Source organism: Hippopotamus amphibius, chromosome 13 (genome assembly GCF_030028045.1).
Source record: "Hippopotamus amphibius kiboko isolate mHipAmp2 chromosome 13, mHipAmp2.hap2, whole genome shotgun sequence".
NCBI lineage: Eukaryota > Metazoa > Chordata > Mammalia > Artiodactyla > Hippopotamidae > Hippopotamus > Hippopotamus amphibius.
Window position 1 is genome coordinate 10,998,040 of NC_080198.1, and position 20,221 is coordinate 11,018,260.

The following is a 20,221-nucleotide window of genomic DNA, read 5'->3' on the forward strand; positions in this document are numbered from 1 at the left end:
CTGACGCCCCAGCGTGTTCACAGGACAGTGGGCTGGGGCGAGCCAGCCAAGCAACCTGGGTCTCGGCTTCCTTTTATTTATTTATTTATTTTTTTGAGAAAGAGATTTCTGGCTACTTCGCGGGGTTTGTGTGAGGATCAAATGGCTGTGAGAACGTGTCCCGTCCACTGGAAAGCACTATGCAGAAGTATCACAGGTCAGTGTCAGTGGACCGAGGTCACAAAGCTGATCTGCAGTCCAAGATGCTGACTCCAGGGGCAGCGCTCAACTTCCTTTCCCGGGAAGGGGGGGAGGGTTCGATCTTAGAGGCACGGGTTTCTCCTTTGCCCATGGGGCCACGGGAAGGGTGCCCACGCTGCTCCCAGGAGCAGGCGTCAGCACGGTCTGCTCCTGTCTCGGACGACATCACCCAGACACGGTCTGCTCCTGTCTCGGACGACATCACCCAGACAGGCCCCATTAGATAATCTTCAGCTGGGCTGGAATGACCACTCGCCCTCCCAGACTCCGTTAATAGCTGTTCTTGGATGATACAGTGTAAAAGAGACGGGCCCTCGCCAGGGAGACAGCCGCACCCATTTCTGATGAAATCCCCAGGCAAAGCCAACGGCAGAATCACTGTGCCACGTCACTCCGGGCCCTCGGGGGAAGCAAGGCCGGGCCCCCACTGGGGCCACGGGAAGGCAGCGCTCCCCACTCGGAGCGGTGCAGTTGGGTCCTGGGCACCCAGGCTGCCAGGCGGAGGAAGCCTGAGGTCACGGAGGAGGGAGGAAGGGGGGGGGGTGGCCTGTGCCAGGGCAGGGCAGGGCGGGTGGACGGAGATTCCTGATGAAGAACCTCAGGCGAACGCGCCCTTCTGCCGCGCTGGCTCAGGACATTCTGCTCAGGCAACCTCTCCTGCACGTGTCGTTAGCTAAGCAATCTACCAGAATGTTCCCTGTGGTTACGTACGGGGTTTTCACGCTCCTTCCCAGTTTTCCTCTATGCTTTTTGAATTCCACGAGTTTTAAACTATGATCTCTTATTACCTTTACACAGGGATGGTTTTTTTGGTTTGTTTTTAGCCTCCTTAAAAGGCGTTCCAAAGTTCTTTGCTGTAGTTTCAGGGACAAATACTTGGCGTTTGTCTTTGAACGGACACTCACGCACGCCTACGTGCCTCCCCGCTCGGCCACTGCACCTGCCACAGGGTCCCGTCGGACGGCGTGTCAGCCTCTGGGCTGCTGTGTGGGACTCTCCCCCGGATTGAAACGGCCGGACTGAAGGCCATCCCTGCCTAGACACCCCAAGAGACAGGTGCTGGGAATCTGTACGACTTAAGTGAGAGTTCAAGGGCGCGTCCCCAGCACCGTCCTGACTTCAGAGTGGTCTGGAGGGAAAGGTGCCCATGGCCTGCACGCTCCCGGGAGAAAGCGGGCATCTGCCTCGCGCACGTTCTCCACGTTCCTCAGTCCTCTTGCCAACCTGCCCCGCGTGCTCTGACCCCAGAACGCACTAGCTCGTTCACATTGGTCTCCTCGCTCCCTCCCGAGACCTGCCTCCACTCCCCACCCAGACCCTTGGTAGCCGTGTGCAAGCAGCTTCGTGGACGTGTAGAGCTAAAGATGGCCTAGGACACCCTCTGGTTCAGCTTCCCCATTTTATAGCTGGTAACACTGGGGCCCTGCAAGAAAGTGGGTTTGTGAAAGGAGAAACCGAGAGCCCTGTCCACGTCATCATCTTTACATACAGATGGCTGCACCTACATTCTAGTATCTTTTCCTTATTCTCACACTCCCTAGACACACGCGAGCAGGCTCCATTCTGAACAGATGCATGTTAGAGAATCCTGAATATATGTACTTGAGGAAAAAAAAACACATTCGGAACATTCTCGTCCAGTGCTGTCTGGACACTACTGTCTGGCTCTGTTGGACACAGTTGTGTTCAGAGCAGAGAGGACATGAAGGAGTGAAGGCCAGGGAGTTACCGGTGTGGCTTCAGCCTGGGGCGGAAGGGGTCAGGGAGGGCGGCCCAATGGGGCCTGCGGTGGGGAAGGAGCAGAAAGTGGGCTCAAGGCATGCAAGGGAGAAAAATGCATTTTTGGAGTTTAAAAATTCTGCTGCATTGGGGTGAATGTGCACGTAAACCAACATTTTACATGCATGTACAAGCATGTACAAACACACAAATTTCTGCATACACCCTGGGACTAACTAACCAAGGGGGAGACTCCACCAGCGGTGGTGAGCCCGCAGGCAGCCACCCTTGTGTTCCAGCCAGGCTCACGGACCCTGCACGCCCCACTCCTGGGTGGACCCGCGTCCGGGTCCCTGCTGCAGCAGGTAAGCTCCTGTGGGGCAGATTACGGCTCTGCTCCCCTCACTGTTACACACAGTGCCTCGCACGCCTTGGCAAAGGGCAGAATGTGGGCGACTCAGAGGAGAGGGCTGGGAGGGCCGGGCAGACCCGGCTCCCAGCGCCGAGTGCTTCTAACTGAAGGAAGCCACCCGTGAGGCGCAGCTGGGCAAGGGCGGCTTCACAACATCCAGACTGGAGGGCAGGACGGGCTGCAAGCCTGGGTGGGGAAACGTAAGCTCGGCAACTGCTCCGTGCAGCTGCCACGGACACGAACCCAAGCTCAAGTGCAGAGGGTGTGGCGAGAGCACGCCTGGCTGGCCGGGCGGCGCGTCCAATGGTGCTGACACACTGTTTCCAGCCACCCCCGAGAGGCAAGTGCCAAATCCCTCTTCCCTTCTCCCTCACTCCGACGTGCTTGAACGCTGCCCTGGTGTCAGCTAACTTCAGAAAGCTTTCTGGGCCGGCTCAGAGGGCAGCACAGGCTATGCCCTCACCCACCCACTGCGGAGGGCTGGCAGAGCCCCGCGGACACCTTAACCAGCGCCCTGGCCTCCCAGCTTAGGCAGGAAAGCTGAAGATACATCTTGGGAACTTATCAGGCGTCCCCCCCACCTCGCCCAGCATCCTCACTGGAATTCCAGAATAAAAGTCCAAACCCATTCCTATACATCTGTGTGGACGCAGAGGGCTTCCATGTTACCTTCTCAGCAGCTAGGGCCCGCCTGCCAGGCACACAGTGAAGCACAGATGAGGTGAAAACTCAGGGAAAGAGAGGTCGGGGAGTGTTAGGTGCACGCCCCTCCCTCCTGCACCCTAAGCCCTGTCTGCAAGGGACTCCCCATTTCTTTCTTCCTTGAACTGAGACCCCTCGTGATGGCCATGTGAGGTTGTTTTTTATCTTTCTTTTTCACGTTTTTTTCTTTAAGAACTTTTATTGAGATACAATTGACATACAATAAACTGCATATATTTACAGTGTACAATTGGGTATTTTTTTTCTTATTAGTAATGTATATATGGCAATCTCAATCTCCCAATTCATTCCCCCCCAACCCTCCCTGCTTTCCCCACTTGGTGTCCGTATGTTTGCTCTCTACATCTGTCTTAATTTCTGCCTTGCAAACCTGTTGATGTGTACCATTTTTCTATAGTCCACATATATGTATTAGTATATATTTGTTTTTCTCTTTCTGACTCCCTTCACTCTGTATGACAGTCTCTAGGTCCATCCACGTCTCTACAAATGCCCCAATTTTGTTCCTTTTTACAGCTGAGTAATTCACTTTTGATGTGAATTTTTATGTTCACTTCTCCGCTCGCGTTGCCTCTGTCATCACCCCTTCCCTGCAGACGTCCAGGGCCTGACTTTCATCTAAGATCCACAGGTAACTCTCGGTCTCCATTTCCATGCTGCGTTAGTCCCTGATTCCCTGGACTACCTGGGGCAGAAAGCTGCTCTCCTCACTTTGGAGTGCACCGGTCTGCAGGTTTTACAGCACCAGGCTCTGTCTTGGGTCAAGAAAGATGCAAGACTTTGGCTAGTTCCCCTTTTAAGCAGATGGCAGTGACAGGTGTGCAGTTTCCACCTTGAGCTTCTGCCCCTGTTAACACATTGCTTTCTGTGTGTGTTTGCTTCCTGTGTCTTCTTATCAAATACAGATAAGCACGAGTGCTAAGACCAGACTCCTTACTGCTTTTGACTCTTAGAATGCTTCCTCACAGGAGATGTTGAGAGGTGCTTACTTTGCTAATAGAATTTATTTGCTTGGAAAATTTACCCAGGAGGTGTTTTCAGGCAAAAAAAAAAAAAAAGTCTCATTTACATGGATTCAGATTTTAAGGGCTTTCAGCAAAGCATTTTCTGGGAATGCACTCTCCCTTCCTATGCAAAAAAAATCCCACCCCACCATCTTCTAAGAGTACCCCACTGGCTGCCATAACCATACTACTCTTAACTTGGAAAATCGCTTCTTTGGTTTTATGTCACAGTACTAGTTTCCGAGGAGGTCAACTGATCTAATACAAGACAGAACAAATTGGAAATCTCCAGTGGATTGGCTGGGGGGGGGGGGGGGGGGGGGAACGCAGGCAGAGGGAGAGAGTTGTCCTCTCCCGCTGTGAGAAAAAGTCAGCACCAGGCTTAAAGGATGGTGGCTCAGATGCTCTCATGTTTAATTATCAGGGAGTTAAACCCATTCCCATGAGTCACCTGGGTGTGGGAGCCCGAGTCTGGCTGTGGCTCTGGGGAACCGTCCTTCCCCTTTCACTTACCCCTCTCTGTCCCCAAAGACGGTCACCAAAGGGAATAGCATCCCCGGTTCCAAGCTTAGGTGAGGGCAACGAAGTTTACCAGATTTTAGCACGTCCAAACTAACACCCACTGCAGATATTCCCTTGTGAGAGCTGTTCTCTGCCATTCCTGAGCTCCAGTCTTTTAAACAAGCCCTGCAGCACTGGACTCAGGTGGCTGCCTGACCAGTGGTGCTGGCAGCCACTCAGAGAATTAACCCCATCCTGTCACTTGTGCTTTCCCCAGGGGAACTCTTTCCTGCTCTTCTCCCGCTTTTTCCGGGCCTTGCCTCTTCTGAAGACAGCTAATTCAGCACCACCGGGGTGGGGGGGAGGAGAAGCTGGGAGATGAGCCAGTCCTCGTCAGGAAAACCCGGTGCACCCAGAGCGCAACAGCTGCGGGTTCTCGACACCGAGGCCTGTGTGCGAGCACCGAGGTGAATCTCAGCCTGCGCACTTCTCAGACACGTGACCCTGGAGAAGTGGTTCAACCCTCCTGGGCTTCAGGTACCCGTCTGGGAAAAGGTGACAGTGCCACCTGCAATGCTGTTATGGGATTCAAAGAAGATCGTGCCCGCAAAGCATTTGGTTCCGTACATACTGATTAAACAGGACCTGTCACGAGGGTATGGTCCAGTCTGCCTGGGTGAGGGCGAAGCCGGCGCAGCCAGCTTCCCGCGCACGAGCAGCCTCTGCGCCCCAGGATCGGTGCCGCGGACGAAGGTCCTCCCTTCAGTTCACTCATCAATTCACACACTATCCTGGCAAAGAGGAGGGGCCAGAGCAGCCCTGTGAACTACCGATGAGCAGCATCCCATCTGATCACTCTGTCTTTAGGTGCAATTAACTCAAAAACACATCTCTGAAAACACACCTTATGTTGACAAGGTAGAATTCCAAGCTTCAGAAGGGAAATCTCTATTTTGTTAGCAAAATAGGTGTCTTATAGGTAAGTTATCATTTGGTTTTCTTTACCAACCTCCCCTCTTCATGCTTCTGGAGTTTCTAACTTTCAAGAATAACTTAAGTCTGCTTATCAAGGATGGGCTTTTCTCCTGAGCTTGACGGTCATAGAAAACTGGGCTGCTGGGTCTTTGCTGGGAACTGTATACATTTGATCTTTTACCTACAACACACCCACTGTGCAGTATTCAAACTCCTTCAGGCAAAGATACTCACGACTAATTTACCACTCATTCTGGTTAAATACGTCAGACTGCACGGCCTCTCAAATCATCATATGTAGACTAACATAAATTCTCATTCCAGTTGGCACTGGAGAAAAGCCAACCAGTGCTAACACCACGCAAGCAAGGGCGTGTGGTACATAAATTATTGTGAACATTTAAGCGTAGTTCGGGGTTAAAAAAACAGTCTGCTTATTATAAAGGCTATCGCCAAAACTCTAGGTGATGGCACCACACTTCAGGCTCATACGTGGAGAAGGGAACTCAGGGCTTTTTTTCTCCTGCCTTCAACTGCCCAGGGCTAAGTAAGGTCGCTCTGTAGTCACATTTCTCTGAAAGTTCAGCCCTGTCTGGGGCCTGAGTCAACGAATCTGAGACCGGCTCTGCGGTACCGGGTGGCGCTGGGAGTCCTGTAACTCAGAGAGTCACAGAGGAGGCGGTCACAGCGCCACCTCCCATCACGTGCACGGAGCCAAGACAGAAACCCACCAGCGCACCCAGCATGATCGTGATAGAATCTGACACACAGAACACAGGGGCCACGCCCCACATCGCCAGAACCCCTGGTGCCCGGCAGTGAACCTGAGCGGAAGACACCCCTAAAACACGCAGAGGAAAGTCACAAGTCCCCGTGACCAACGGAACAGAGAGACAGTGATAACGTCAGCCTTGTCCTGCCTCAACATTTAAGGACACTTAACAGTTTTAAATTTAAGAGAAAGGAAGACACAGGAATTTTCCATGAGAGGAAGTTCTTGGAGTCAAGATGCCCATCCTGACTTTTCTTAGCAACAGCCAGCCAACAGCCGAGGCGCCTCACGCAGTCTTGGCACCTAGGAGACGGTGCTGCAGCTCCTCTGCTTCCCGGCTGATGGCTGTGTCTGCGTCTCTGGCCCTTCTGTCACCCACTCCCTCCCTCCCTGAGTGCCCCCCGCCCCCAGAGCCCACACGTTCACCTCCTTTCCACCACCCCATGGACACAGGAGGGGGTATTAACCCCAATTTACAGACGGGCACTCAGGTCAGGGAGGTCTCGTGACTTGCCCGGGGTTACCCGGCTCGGAAGGGCCAGAGCCGAAACTCACAGCTTCGACTTTTCTGCCTCGTGATCCCATTCTTAGGCGGTGATGACTTCATGGGAGGCATCAGCCTGGCCCTGGCTTTGCCAGGAACGTTCCCATCTCCAGGGAAAGGAAAGGGGATGATCAGAAAGAGAGGGAAACAATTTTCTGCTATGTTTCGATGAAAACTCACTTGTGGGTGGACATCTGGTTGCTAAGTTCTCGACTGCGAGGCACAGCATCAAATGTTCCTTCTTTCTCTGCACGTTTCCATTTCTAGAGGGAAGAGGTCCCGTCCCCCTGACCGTCCCAGTTCCCGAGGAAACTGCAGCCTCAGGAGTCACCCTCTCAGAGTCAGCGTGGGCTTCTGAGAACTCTTCTCCCACCAGAGCCCCTGGCAGATTCTACTAAGCAGTTGGTTTTTGAGATGAAAACCTAGGTGCCATCCCTGACACCCTATCTGCAAGCAGTTGTTTCCGGGGCATCTGTGAAGCTCCCCCACCTTCCGCGTGACCACCTGGGGCCTCTTCCATTTGGTGCTGCTCGGTCGTCTTTTGGCAGCTGTGATGTCCCAGTTCCTTAGGGGTCTCTGGGATCAGGATCAACGGGCTACGGGAAAGCTGAAGAACTCAACACCCCCAGCCTCACGCCACAAAGCGAGAGGTGGTTTTCCCGAGGAACCCAGAGCCCGTCTCCGTGCTTTCTTCTGGGACATGAGATACGTCAAAGGGTCTCATGGACCCCTGGCGCACTTTTCCTTCCATCTCAGGCACTGCCCATCAGCTGCCCCCTCCCTTCTCGATGCTGGAGTATTCGCAGCTTCCCAGAGTCGGCTTCTTTGAGCCATCTCCTGGCTTCTTCTCCCAGGGGCCTGCCTCCCAAGGAGGGATGCTGAGAGGACCGCCCCCACCAGCTGGGGCTGCCTTTGTGGCGTCTACGTGGGTCCACGATGGGGGGGGAGGGAGCCCGCTCCACCGCGGCTCGAGTTCCCTGGGGCTGCCAGCCCCACTCTGAGTGACTCATCTGGGCACCCCGGTTCCTAGCCTGCTGTGGCCAGCGCGCTCCAGGGTGCCCCCGGCAGGGATGCGTGTGGCTTCGGAACGCAACACTGCCAGGAATGGTGTTGGCAAAAAGGCACCGCCTTTCGGCCGGTGGATCTCACACTTCCTGGGCCCTCACCAAGCTCACAAGACATCTGGTTCCTCCGCAACTTGGACGCTCAGAGTTAAGAATTCTCTGATGCTGCAGATTTTTAGGCGGTCTGACAAGGTCTCGTACAAAGGGTGGTTTGGCTGGGAAGGCACGGGGAATGCAGGGGGGCTGTGAACAGGCTGCTGGCCGGCTGGGGGTGACCGTGGCTCTTAATCCTCGTCAGGCGACCGCTCACAGGGCTCCTGTTAAGTCTTCACGATCCACAGAGAAACGCCAAAATGCACCAGCGTTTTCTGTGACCGTAAAGTAAGGTGATTAACAGAAAACGTCAAAACTGGCCCCCGAAAGATTTAAAGATAGGGCACATTCAAACAGTTTAGAGAGACGCAAACCAACTGAGGGGAGAGATGGAATGTGAGGAGGGTGAACACTACAGGCCACCTCTCCTAAACTTTAAAGAACTCAACGCAAATGAAGCTCGCTATACGCGACGTAGAGAGGCGCGTGTCTGCGTGAACGCGATCACCCGTGGTTTCACCTGGCACTGTCAGCACCAGCAGGAAAAGAAAGGACCCGAAGACTTCTCAGTTACTGTGTGCTGACCCTGGAACCCTAAGCCATGAACATCTGCATGGACAACTACCAGAATTCCCAGTCTCCTTCCCTAAGAATAGACCCGGCTCCCACCTGGCCCAGAGCCGTCAGCACCCTCCCCGTGTCCTCCCAACGCTGTGGTTGTGGGGTGCAGTTCTGGGTCATTAAACCCAGGCTTGCAAATCCAGCTTCTGGGTGCTTCCTGGGCAACTTACTTAACCCTAAGTCTACCTTTCATCTGTGAAAGAAGACACCCATCACCCTCGTTCTGGCACTTGTGCCTTTTTCTCCCCCTTCTCTGGTTAATTTTTTCTCCTTCTCTTCTACTCTAATCACTCTGGTCTCTCTACCCTTCTCTCTCTCTCTTTTTTTTGAATTTGGTTGTGCCGCGTGACATGTGGAATCTTAGTTCAGGAACCAGGGATGGAACCCGGGCCCCTTGCAGTGGAAGCGCAGGGTCCTAACCACTGGACCACCAGGGACGTCCCATACCCTTCTCTCTTTCCAAATCTTTTTATAAGTCATCTCTGCAGTGAAATCCCATCTATGTCTCCTCCCCCCCAGTTCTCTCTGGCTCCCCACTTTGGGGGGTCTTCTTTAATAAACACAATAAGAGACGTGGAAGAGCTTTACAGACCGCTGATGGCGAAATCCATACAGAAGAGGGAAGACTTCTCCTTGGAAGCCACATAACCAGTTTGGAGGATAATTTCTGAAAACAGTATCTGTTTTGTCTCTCCTGTGAGACTCTTACTATTCAGAGCGTGATTCACGAAACCAGCGGCTCCGGCACCCCCTGGAAGCGAGCTGGAAATGCAGAATCTCAAGTTCTGCCAGCGGCTGCTGAATCAGAATCTGAATTCTACCCAGCTCTCGAGATGACTCATATGTACATTAAATTATGAGAAGCACAGAATTAGACTTACGGGCCTCCATGGTACAGACAGTACGGCATCCCCAGAAAGCCCCTCAGAACCTAGGTGGCTCAAGAACTAGGGCCACGTGAGCGCTGGCCTGCCTGCGTCCACCGCCAGAGGACAGCCCTCAGCTAGGGTTTCTTTATGTAAAGAGGTTTAAAATCGCATCTGCATAAAAAACACAGAAGGGCTCATTTAGGATAACGTGTACCTGGGCAGAGTGCTCGAGTCCTTGGCAACGGGAAGGGCATCAGTGAATGGTGTAGTCTCTCTTTACAGCGCACGGCCCCCTCTCCCCAGAGTGAGCTGCTGTAAATCACAGCCTCCCTGAACTTCACGGTGTGTGCCTCCTCACTTGACCGCACGCCCTCAACGTTTTAATGACGTTCAGAACCACAGGTATGAAAGAACAGCGGGCCCGGGACCCCCAGAGCACACGTCTGGTGCCTCCACAAAGCCCTGCCTGAGAAGAGTTCTCTGCAAACCTGCGGCAGCTGCCCGCTTCCCGGGACACAGCGGTCACGCTCCCCATCAGCAAGAAGGTTCATCTGGGACCCAAATGCCTCCCTCCTGTGATCCCTTCCTGATGACAAGCAAAGCGTCTCCCGGGAAGGCTAGGCCGAGACCAAACAGACCAACCAGACTGAACTCCGCCGAGAGATCATTTTTAACATATACCACTTAGAGATCAGGCCTTCTATAGGGAGGAGAAACAGAAAAAGATCCATTATCAAGAAAAGAGGCCGAGTACACAGAGACGGGAAGGCGGGCTACGCAGTGACATCTAGGTTAGAACCCCAGGCCCGAATGGGCGGCTGTGTGCTAACCTCCCTGAGCCTCTGTTTCACCTTTAAAATGGAGATGACACCACCTGTCTGGGGCTTCTGAAGATCACCTGTGAAGACACACGAAGTTCTAGAGCCTAGTGCCTGGTCCGTGATAAGGGGTCCGCAGACATCGGATGTTATCTTCCACACTGGCACCCAGTACCGCGCTCTGAGCTGAGAGGCCAGGCCAGCAGGTGTGACGTGCCTCCAGGAGCCCTTCCCTCTCACCTTGATCATTTCCGCCACGTAACTCTCGGGCCCCGTGTACTCCGTGGAGTCCTTTACTTTCACCAGGACGATGAAGCACAGATAGTGCCACATGTTGTGCTCCTCCTTGATGTGCTCTTCAAAGGTGACAGTCTTGTTGTCAAACTTGTCTCTTTCCAAGCCTAAAAACAGACAGAAAGCCCTGAGTGAGCACCTGTGGTGCAGAAAAACCCAAGAAAGAACTGCCCATACAGAAGAGGCTGTGGTTTCACTCCTGTCTTTATAAAGAGCTGGGTCCTGTTGGCCTTATAAATGCACTTGCTTTTGCATCATAGCAGGAAAACACAGGCTGTGGGTCAGACGGACTTGGGCTTGAAATTCACCTCTGCCACTGACCAGTCACTGGTCTCCACGTGCCTTAGTTGCCTTCTCAGGGCATGGGAGGACTACAGTCTAGGTTTCAGGAGTGTGCGGGGTTAAATGAGCATGGGTGTGACAGGCCCACGCACAGCAGGCAACTAGTGACTGTGACGTCCCTTCTCCCAGGGAAACGCCAAAATATAGATGTGTTAAAAGGTTTGCGAGGAGACAGAGTAAGGACAAAAGGAACTTGACATACATTTTAAACTCTAGCTGGTAAGTTTATACTTTGCAGAGGTCTGGGTGAGCAATCCTGAAACTAGTTTCTGTGTATTCTTAGACTGGGCAAATAAATAAATATGTGGTGATACTGGGAGTCAGATATCTAACTGTCAAAGAAGGGAGCACTAATATGGAAAGGGAGAGAGACAGAATAAACTCTGAGTGTTGAACTGGAATTAGAGGTGTGGGTGTGAATTCATCCTTTTTCATAGTGTATAAAAATAGAGAACTGTGTGGATACATGCATCCTCTAGATCTATGCCCTAATTAGCCCTGGGAGCAGGGGCACACCAACAGGAATGAGCACACCCAGTGATCGGATCTTGGTTTCTAAGTATCATCCTCCACTGAAAAGAACCAGGGCTCTTCGGAGAAATGGCTGATACCAGGGCTAGGCCAGGGAAGATACAAGGTGAGCTTGAGCCTAGAATATCTCATGGTGCTAAAAAAGTAAGGAAGTCCATAATAAATGATGGTGACACGGCAAAACACAGAAGCCAACTTTGAAGGGGCTCTCAAATCTGGGGCAAATTGAGCATCGAAATAAATTATGACACTACAGGATTAGAACCTACTGAATTAAAAATGCTTGAATCCCTGTTGCTACAAATACAAAAGTACAACTATACATGAGGGAAAGAGAAAGTTATTTCTGAAAAGAAAAAGCCAATAACAAACATAGAAAGAATAATAAAGTAAGAAAATCATCATTGGGCAACCACCACAATCATAGACTCAGGCAGAAGTCATCACTGGATGCAAACACTGGTCAGTTAACATTACATCTGAGAAATAATGGGGTATTTACATTGTCTCGAAGTATCTCTCCATAAAATGCTTCTCAGTTACAAAGAGAGGAAAAGTAACTTCAGTGGAGAAACAGGGCAATTACCACCTTAACCAAGGGATCAAAGTTAATACAACCATCTTAATATAAGATGAACTGGCATCATGTACCTCCTGATAAGATGCACTGAGGACAATACAACATCTCTTTGATGGTCCTATAAAAAACACATAACCTCAATCTTACCATGAGGTAACATGAGACAATCCCAAACCAACGGACAGTCTACAAGATTTTATATTCTTCGAAAATGTCAATGGACTTAACTCAACACCTGACCTGGGACTTTCATTTGCTCTAAAGGACATGACTGGGATCACGTGCGAACTTTGAATAGGGTCTCCAGATTAAGTTAGAGTGTTATATCCTTGTTAATTTCCCAATTTCGACAATACTATTGCATGTATATGAGAAGGCTCCTATCTTTAGGAAATAAATAATATTGAAATCATAAAGGGGCCTCATGCCAGCCACTCTCAAACTGTTCAGAAAAATAGTGTCTGTGTGAATGCAGAAAAGGAAGTAAAACTTTAATATGTGGGGATCTGGGGTGAAGAGTACATAGAAATTCTTTGTACTGTTCTTGTGACTTCTGTAACTCTGGAATTCTGTCAAAACGAAGGGTTTTAAATGGTTTTACGGGGGCAAAAAGCTAAGATCGTACGTTTTTAAAGGGGAAAGTGATCATTCTTTGAGTATACATATCCGTAAGAAATTTATGTATTTAGTAACTACATGATGAACAATCCTGAAATGACTACTTAGCTCCAGATGGCTACATGATTAATCTGCATTTACATGTGTTTCCTTGTAGTTACACTGAAGATGATTTCTTTGGTACCGCATGCCTCGCTTTTATGTAGCAGCTTACTACGTATCATTAAATGCCTACCCTGTGCACGCCCTGTGCCAGAAGTGTTTCATAAACTAGCTCTCCCAAGTCCCGAGATAATGCAGAGAAGTACATATGATTGTACCCATTTTACAGATGAGTAATAAAGGTTCAGAGAAGTGAGGTGACTACATGGTTACACGGCTCCTAAGTGGCAGAGGCTTATTCAGAACCCAGGTCTGACTTCCAAGCCCAAGTGCTAAACGTTTTCACCATATGCTCTAAAAGGACTATATTTCCACTTGAAACCTGATACCATCTGCAGTAAAGACATCCACAGGCTGGAGGTGGATGAAAGATCTCCATTCTAGTTACTTGGAATGGGAACAGGAGATGCTCCGGCAGTCCAATAACCAAAAGACCCCAAGTCACATACATCTCAAATAATGTACAAGGATGTTTCTGCTGCCCCAAACTCCACTTCTTAAAACCAAGCAGCAGCTGCCGCACGAAGCCCATGGGCGCCCCAGGTACCTCCCAGCAGAACAGAGCAGAGGCCCACTCAATGCCAAGGACAGGGATGCTGGAGAAGGCAGCAGCGGCCCCTCCCACTGAGAGCCCAGGCACCCCATCTCCTCAGCAAAAGCCGGGTGCACCACTCACCGCAGATAAAGCATGTGGTCTTTAAGATCTCCTCCTTCTTCTGCTTTTCACTCCTCAGATCGGCAAAGGTGTCAATGATGACCCCAAAAATCAGATTCAGGACAATGATTATGACCATGAAGAAGAACAAAAGGTCATAGATCACGCGAGCAGCAAAGAGGGGTTCCTGGAAAAGAGGCGCCTCTGTCAGCAGGTTATACCCCTCCCCCCAGCCCTGGGGTCTGCAGCACTCGGGGCAGAAGGAGGGGACTCGATGCATCTAAGTCAGACGTCCCAACACAGCCCCCCCCCACCCCGGCCCACCCCAACTCCCACCAGCGCCCCTGGGCTTTGGTGGAAGTCACATTAGGCATCAAACTGTAAAAGCCACAACTGAGGCTCTTTTCATACCCCCTTGGTATATTGTGAGTTCTCCAAGGGGCACGTGCCCAAGAGTGGTTTCCTGGGATCTAAGGGGTTTGCAAACGTGTTGAGGCAGGCCAGACCCGGCCCCCTGGAAGGAAGGAATCATTTAAATACACAGAGAGGAGAGCAGAAGCTGCCCCTTTCCAAGCTGGGGCTTCCTCCCGGCTCTGCAACTTGAAGGTAACTGGAGAGGAAGGCGGCCCTAAGCAGCTGGTTCTGCACCGTCTACTCATCGCCGCTCCCAGCCCTGCCTCTGTGCGTCTTCAGTTTACACTGGAGCCCCCTGCGCTGTGCTCTCACCCCCCAGCCCGCCCCCCTGCTCTTCCTTCCCCTGGGGCGCAGCTACCTCTTTGGACGGCTTCCTGAGCACATCGCCCACGCCGCCCCCGCTTCGCAGCCCGTGACTCAGCACCGTGACGATGCACATCAGCAGCGTCTCACACGTGTGCTCTTTATCTTGCTTTGTCTCTTCGGCAGGGACCAGCTCTGCAAACACGGCAAGTCATGAGAGATTTAAAACGTGAGCGAAAAGAGGTACCGGGATTTGGAGACCCTAATTCCTGAGTGCTCTCTCCCCAGCCGCCAGACACAAGTCGGAAAGCACAGAATCAAGGGATCAAAGTTCCAAGGCTTTCTTTTTTCATCACTATTTTCATGAGTAAACCCTGCTAATTTCTCAAGCCCAGAAGTGTCCTTCCTTCTGTTAAATCTAAAATAGTCCCTATCCTTTTCAAATGTTAAACTCCAGTCCCAGCTCTGAACAGGCATTTGACCTTAGATAAGGTGCTTAGTACCCTGAGTCATAAGCATCTCCTTACTCAGCTCAGGGAAACGCCCAGGACCCAGGTTCCTCACTGGGGATGTTGTGAAGGCTAAATCCAGCAGCATTTTTACAGTCCGTTCTCTGGATAAATCGCTTTAAAGTGGAGACTGTCCATTCTTACCGGTTTTTGGAGGGAGAACTTGCTGACCATCTTTTTCTTTTCTCCAGCTGCAGTGAGAATGCTCTTGCTAAAACACCTATCTCATTGTATCACTCCCCTTTGAACAACTTAGATCATCCTTTGACTAAGCTTTAACCTCCTTAGCCTGACATGTAAGACCCTTAATGATCTGGCCCTTTGTCGACCCCTCTGGCCTCATTTCTTCCTACTCTTCTTCCCCATGATCATCATCTCCCTAAACATGCTGTTTTCTACCTGAAAGCCTTTGGGCAAGTTGTTCCCTCCAACAGGAATACCTACCCCTCCTCCTTTGCACAAGATTCTACTGTTTTCGTTCCACTGTCACCTCCTGGGTGATACTCTTACTCCACTACTAGGCTGGGTGCTTATATTCTATATTCCATCCTTATTCCCAGCACTCAGCATCCTCTCTAGTAATCACCTCTCTGCTTGCCTCCCCTGCCAGCTATATTATTATATCTAAGAGCACAACATGGTCTCTGGCAAATAATGGGACTCAGTACATTTTTTTTTTTCATATATTTATTTGGTTGTGCCAGGTCTTAGTTGCAGCAGGTGGGTTCCTTAGTTGCTGCTCGCCAGCTCCTTAGTTGTGGCATGGTCACTCTTAGTTGCAGCATGCATGTGGGATCTAGTTCCCTGCCCAAGGATCTAACTTGGGTCCCCTGCATTGGGAGTGCAGAGTCTTAACCACTGCACCACCAGGGAAGTCCCCTCAGTAAATACTGGCTGAATCAATCAACCAGCTATTTCCTTCCCATGTAGCCTTCTTTTCCCCCTTCATCTCGCTCCTCTCTCCCAGCCTTTCCTCTTTGCTAACTGGCCTTACTTCTGAGCAGTGAGTCTGCTTTCATCTGCTTCCAATGTCATGTGCACCGTCTAAGCCTCTGGGGGAGCCTGGGACTAACACACGGCTTCAGGCTGTGAGGTCCTACCTTCTTTGGGTGCCGGAGAAGAGCAGTTCTCCCCGGTCTCCACCCTACACACGTCAGAGTACAGGAACTCGCTTGCCAAACTCTCGCTGGCTTCTGGGAGCGAGAAGGAAATTTTATGATGAACAATCTGGCAGCATACGGTTAAAATGTTTGAAGTCCCCAATTCACGGCTGATTAAACAATTCTTTACATAAATAACACCCTACAATCCTGCATATAAATTCAAAGCAGAGATGCAATTTACACTTTCATTTGGTGATCTGGATGGGAAAAAAGCCAGAAATGTCAATTCCTGTAAGCTTACTAGAAATATCGCACTTAAATAGCACCTCTCCAACTTTAAAGACAAACAGCTGAAACTCTTTGACAAATACTACTGAACATACAGACTCCAGCAAGATTTATACCAAGTCTGCATGAGAAGCGGGAGTGGAAATCTGAGGTCCAGATCAGTTTGGTTCAGAACCCTAAGACGGTTGGCAGTGAAAGCTGTTTTTAGTGTCAACTTGGAAGCTGGAGTTACATGCCAAGAATGCAGCATTTGGGAGAGAGAAAAAGGCTGTCTGGCTTAGTTACAATTCTAGTTTGTTCCTTGGACTTAGGGCGCCTGGCTACCTGATGAAAAACCAGTAATATTTCACTTACTAGTGTCAAGGATTTTAACTGAGCTGAAAGAGCACTTGGGTATCACTCAAGAATATGATCATCGTATCTCTCTCAAAATAGGAAATCTCTACTGTTTTTGCTATAAATTAAAATCATATAAGCTCACTGTAAAACTTGCACACTGTAAAAACAAACAAAAAGCCTCAGAGACAGCCCACTGCTTGCAGTTTGGGGTATATTTTTCCATATTTTAAAAGACATACAGGAGCTTTTTAATTAAAAAAGATACCTACACAGATCCTATTGTCGTTATTCCTCTGCAATTCCCCACCATATCTTGGGTACTTTTTCATGAAGATTTATAAAGATGAACCATTCACCCCTCCGTGGGTGAACCACGCTCTAATGAAACACTCCCTTTGTTGAGTTTGCTTCCAGTTTCACACAGCAGTGAACATCCTTCCGTACACATCTGTTTCCACAGGTTTTTTTTAAAGGATAAATTCCTAGAAGTAGATTTACCAAGCCAGAGGGATGCATACTCCTATGCTTTCGATATACATGGTCAAACTGTTTTATGAAAATGCTGGACTAGTTTAAAATAGAACTTTAGTACATAAAAATGTAGCACCTGGACACTCACCCTTAGCATCTGACACATCATACCGCCCTTTGAATGAAGTGGAAACTACATCCTGTATTCAATTCACACTCTGAGTGTTAGGGAGATACCTACACTGCCAAAGGCATCATTTTTTTAGTTCAGCTGTAATCAGGAAATACTCTTGCAACATGAAAAAAAGACCAGAAGACCCCAAACCCACCTGGGAGAGCGGTTTCATTGGGCAGCCTATCTACTTCCAAGATGAAGTCATCCTTGAAGAAAAGGTAGCCCACTATTGAGAACAGGTAAACCAGGATCAAAGCCAGAACCGCCGTCAAGATGATGGACCGTCCGTTGCGAGTGACGCTTTTAATGACATTAAGCAGAGTCTCTTCTCTGTACACTAAATCAAAAAGCTTTAAAAAACAAACAAAAGGACAACAATGGGACAATCTTCAGAAGCCTCTCTATTAGATGGAAGGCAATATCCCTTAATGAAAACTTGATTTATAAAGAATTTACCCTTCTGGTAACTCAAAAGCATTATACTCTTAACATGGTACACCTGGCTGTCTTAACTGTGAAAACCAAGATGGTAAAAACAAGGAAAAACAAATATAGAAAAGGAGGGTGGGAAACAATAGCAATTTCAAATTGTTTACATATAGTTTAGAGGTCCTGGGACTAGAGGAAAAACAGGCCAGGATGCTGTAGAGGACCAGGGGGAGGAAAGAGATGAGGGTTCTGGTGTGTCTTCCTTTAGGGATTATTGACTGAGCTTCTATTAAGGGCCGGCCACTCTGGATATAGGATTGGACAGGTCCTGGTCCTCGGCGTGTCTGTGAGCTTGCGGTCTTGTGGGCCAGGCCGACCTGCCGTGGGCCAGGCCAGGCAGCGGGACTCTGGAGTGGACAGAGGTTCAAACCTCAGCTCAACCACTTGCTGCCACCAGGACCAGGTACTACCCCCGCCCTCTCAGAGCCTCCGTTTCATCATTTGCAGACTGGAGGATAGAAAGTTATCGTAAACAATGAAGAGGTGACGTATATACAGTGCTTAGCATACAGTCATACTTATGTGCTGAGTAAGTACACAATAAATTAATTATCATTAATTTTCTGACGAAGAGACTGGGCCAAGGTCACACAGATAGTACGTGGCAGGGACACGGGTGGTGGTAACACACCAGGAAGCCTAAACCCTTCCTATGGCCCTGGTGGGGGCGGAGACCCCCTTGCAGTTCACAACCGCGTTCACCATCTCGGTGCGCCCTCTGCCAAGCGGCCTGTGTTTTGCAAGAGGTTGGCTTCATGAGAAATGGAGGCTCCCTGGAGGTACTAAGAGGTATGGGAGACCAGTAGCTGGTTTTCCAAGAACTACAGTCTCAGATGTTGGGCTGGAGGGACGGCGGAGCCATGAAGAAGGGCTCAACAGAGTTATTGCGGACCTGAGGGGCTAGTTTTTTTTGTTGTTTTAAGAACGTTTATTGAGACACAGTTAACATACCATAAACTGCATATATTTAGAGTGTACAATATGGTATCCCAATCTCTCAATTCATCCCCCTCACGACCCTCCCCGCTTTCCTGAGGGGCTAGTTTTAAGTGGCCTCTGTGCGGACGTCCGATCCCCTCCTGAAGGTCCTGCCTCCATCGTGGCTTCGGGGAGTGACTGTGCAATGAGTCAGGGGACAAGGGTGTGAATCCTGACTCGGCTTTTTATTGGCTGCCAGCTGCTGATCGGGCCGTGAAACCTCTCTGGACCTCAGTTTCCGCATCTGTAAAATCAGTGGACTGAACGAGCTGATCTCCGAGTCCCTTCCAATTAAGAATTTTACATCTGAGTTCATTTTCTGCTTAAATAGCCCCTCTGCCTCCGTAAGGCCAGTCTGTGTCCTGAGACCAGCGTGAAGGGCACCAGGTAAAGGAGGACACTTAAAAGGAAGCAAGGTAGAGGCATTTATTCGATCTAAGAGTACAAAAGGCTAACGTTGCTGTTAAAGTTGGTTAAATATTTTCCAGCAACCCACTATGAAGCAGCAAGTAAGAGCAGCTTCAGAAAACAAATGACACTTGTTTTCTGTAAGAACTGTAGAGATTATACAGCCCCCAAATCAGTAAAATGACAAGTAACTTTTTTCTCTGCATGTATCTATAATTTCTGATTTTAAAACAATGGCCATACATTACTTTATAATAAGGAAAAACTTTCTTCTAAGTAAACAATTAGACAAGTTCAATGGAGAAAACTTTGAAAACAAAAAAGGACAAAGAAAAAAAAATCACTAATAACCTCAATATCTATAGACATTTATTCAACAAATTCTTTCCTTCTGGCCTTACTACAATTGAAGAAAATGTAACGTATATATACATATTTTTACAAATATTATACCATAACCTGGCCTGTAGTCCACTTGCTTGGTAAAGGAATCATGAACATTTTCATGTCAAAAATGATTACCTACTTAAAGTACCTGCCCAGATGACAGCCTGATTGACAGACTCAGAATCTCTGTGAGGGTGTGATCAAAACAGATATTTTTTTTTCAAATCTAAACAAATAACTGTCATCACAGCTCTGGTTAAAAATGAGCAGTGGTCTAATTTTTTGGATGATACCTTTTCTCTCTTCTTTCTAGTACTTTCACTCATTTTAGATTAGAGATTATTCCAATATGGTCCTCAAGTATTTATACTCTCTTGAATTTGGGCAGTACAGCTGCCACCTATTTAGACCTATGTCTAAATTTAAGAAAAAGAACATTTAGGGTACACGAGTGTAAAGCAGATATATTCCAATAAAGAGCTTTTAAAAAAAATAAAGTTATAGCATGCCTCAAAAAAAAAAATAAATAGTTTTACAAAAAAAAAAAGAACATTTAGGTCTATTTGGATTTCGGAGAGCTTTTTCATTTTATGTGCACAGATCTTTAAGTTTTACTTCATTATGTTTTTAAGCTTTGTTTCTGTTATAATTTTTTCTGAGGAAAAAAATAAACCTTATGTCGGTTTCAAAAAAAAAAAAAAAAACAACAACAATGATCACCTAGTGTTCCAGTGTATGGAAAAACTATAATCTACTCAACCAATATCTTTTCCTTTTTTAACTAGTCAAGATGTTTTCAATTATATATTATTAACAGTAA

General features: G+C 48.9%; 1 protein-coding gene across 1 annotated transcript in view; it reads right to left on the reverse strand.

The window, feature by feature from the left end:
* ITPR1 (inositol 1,4,5-trisphosphate receptor type 1) overlaps positions 1-20,221 on the reverse strand; it is a 314,399-nt gene that overhangs the window by 16,710 nt on the left and 277,468 nt on the right. The window contains exons 56-60 of the mRNA XM_057706415.1: positions 17,294-17,489; positions 15,864-15,956; positions 14,310-14,449; positions 13,559-13,724; positions 10,596-10,756 (exon numbers count right to left, since the gene is read on the reverse strand). Coding sequence (XP_057562398.1) covers positions 10,596-10,756; positions 13,559-13,724; positions 14,310-14,449; positions 15,864-15,956; positions 17,294-17,489 — 756 coding nt within the window. The remainder of the gene's footprint in view (positions 1-10,595; positions 10,757-13,558; positions 13,725-14,309; positions 14,450-15,863; positions 15,957-17,293; positions 17,490-20,221) is intronic.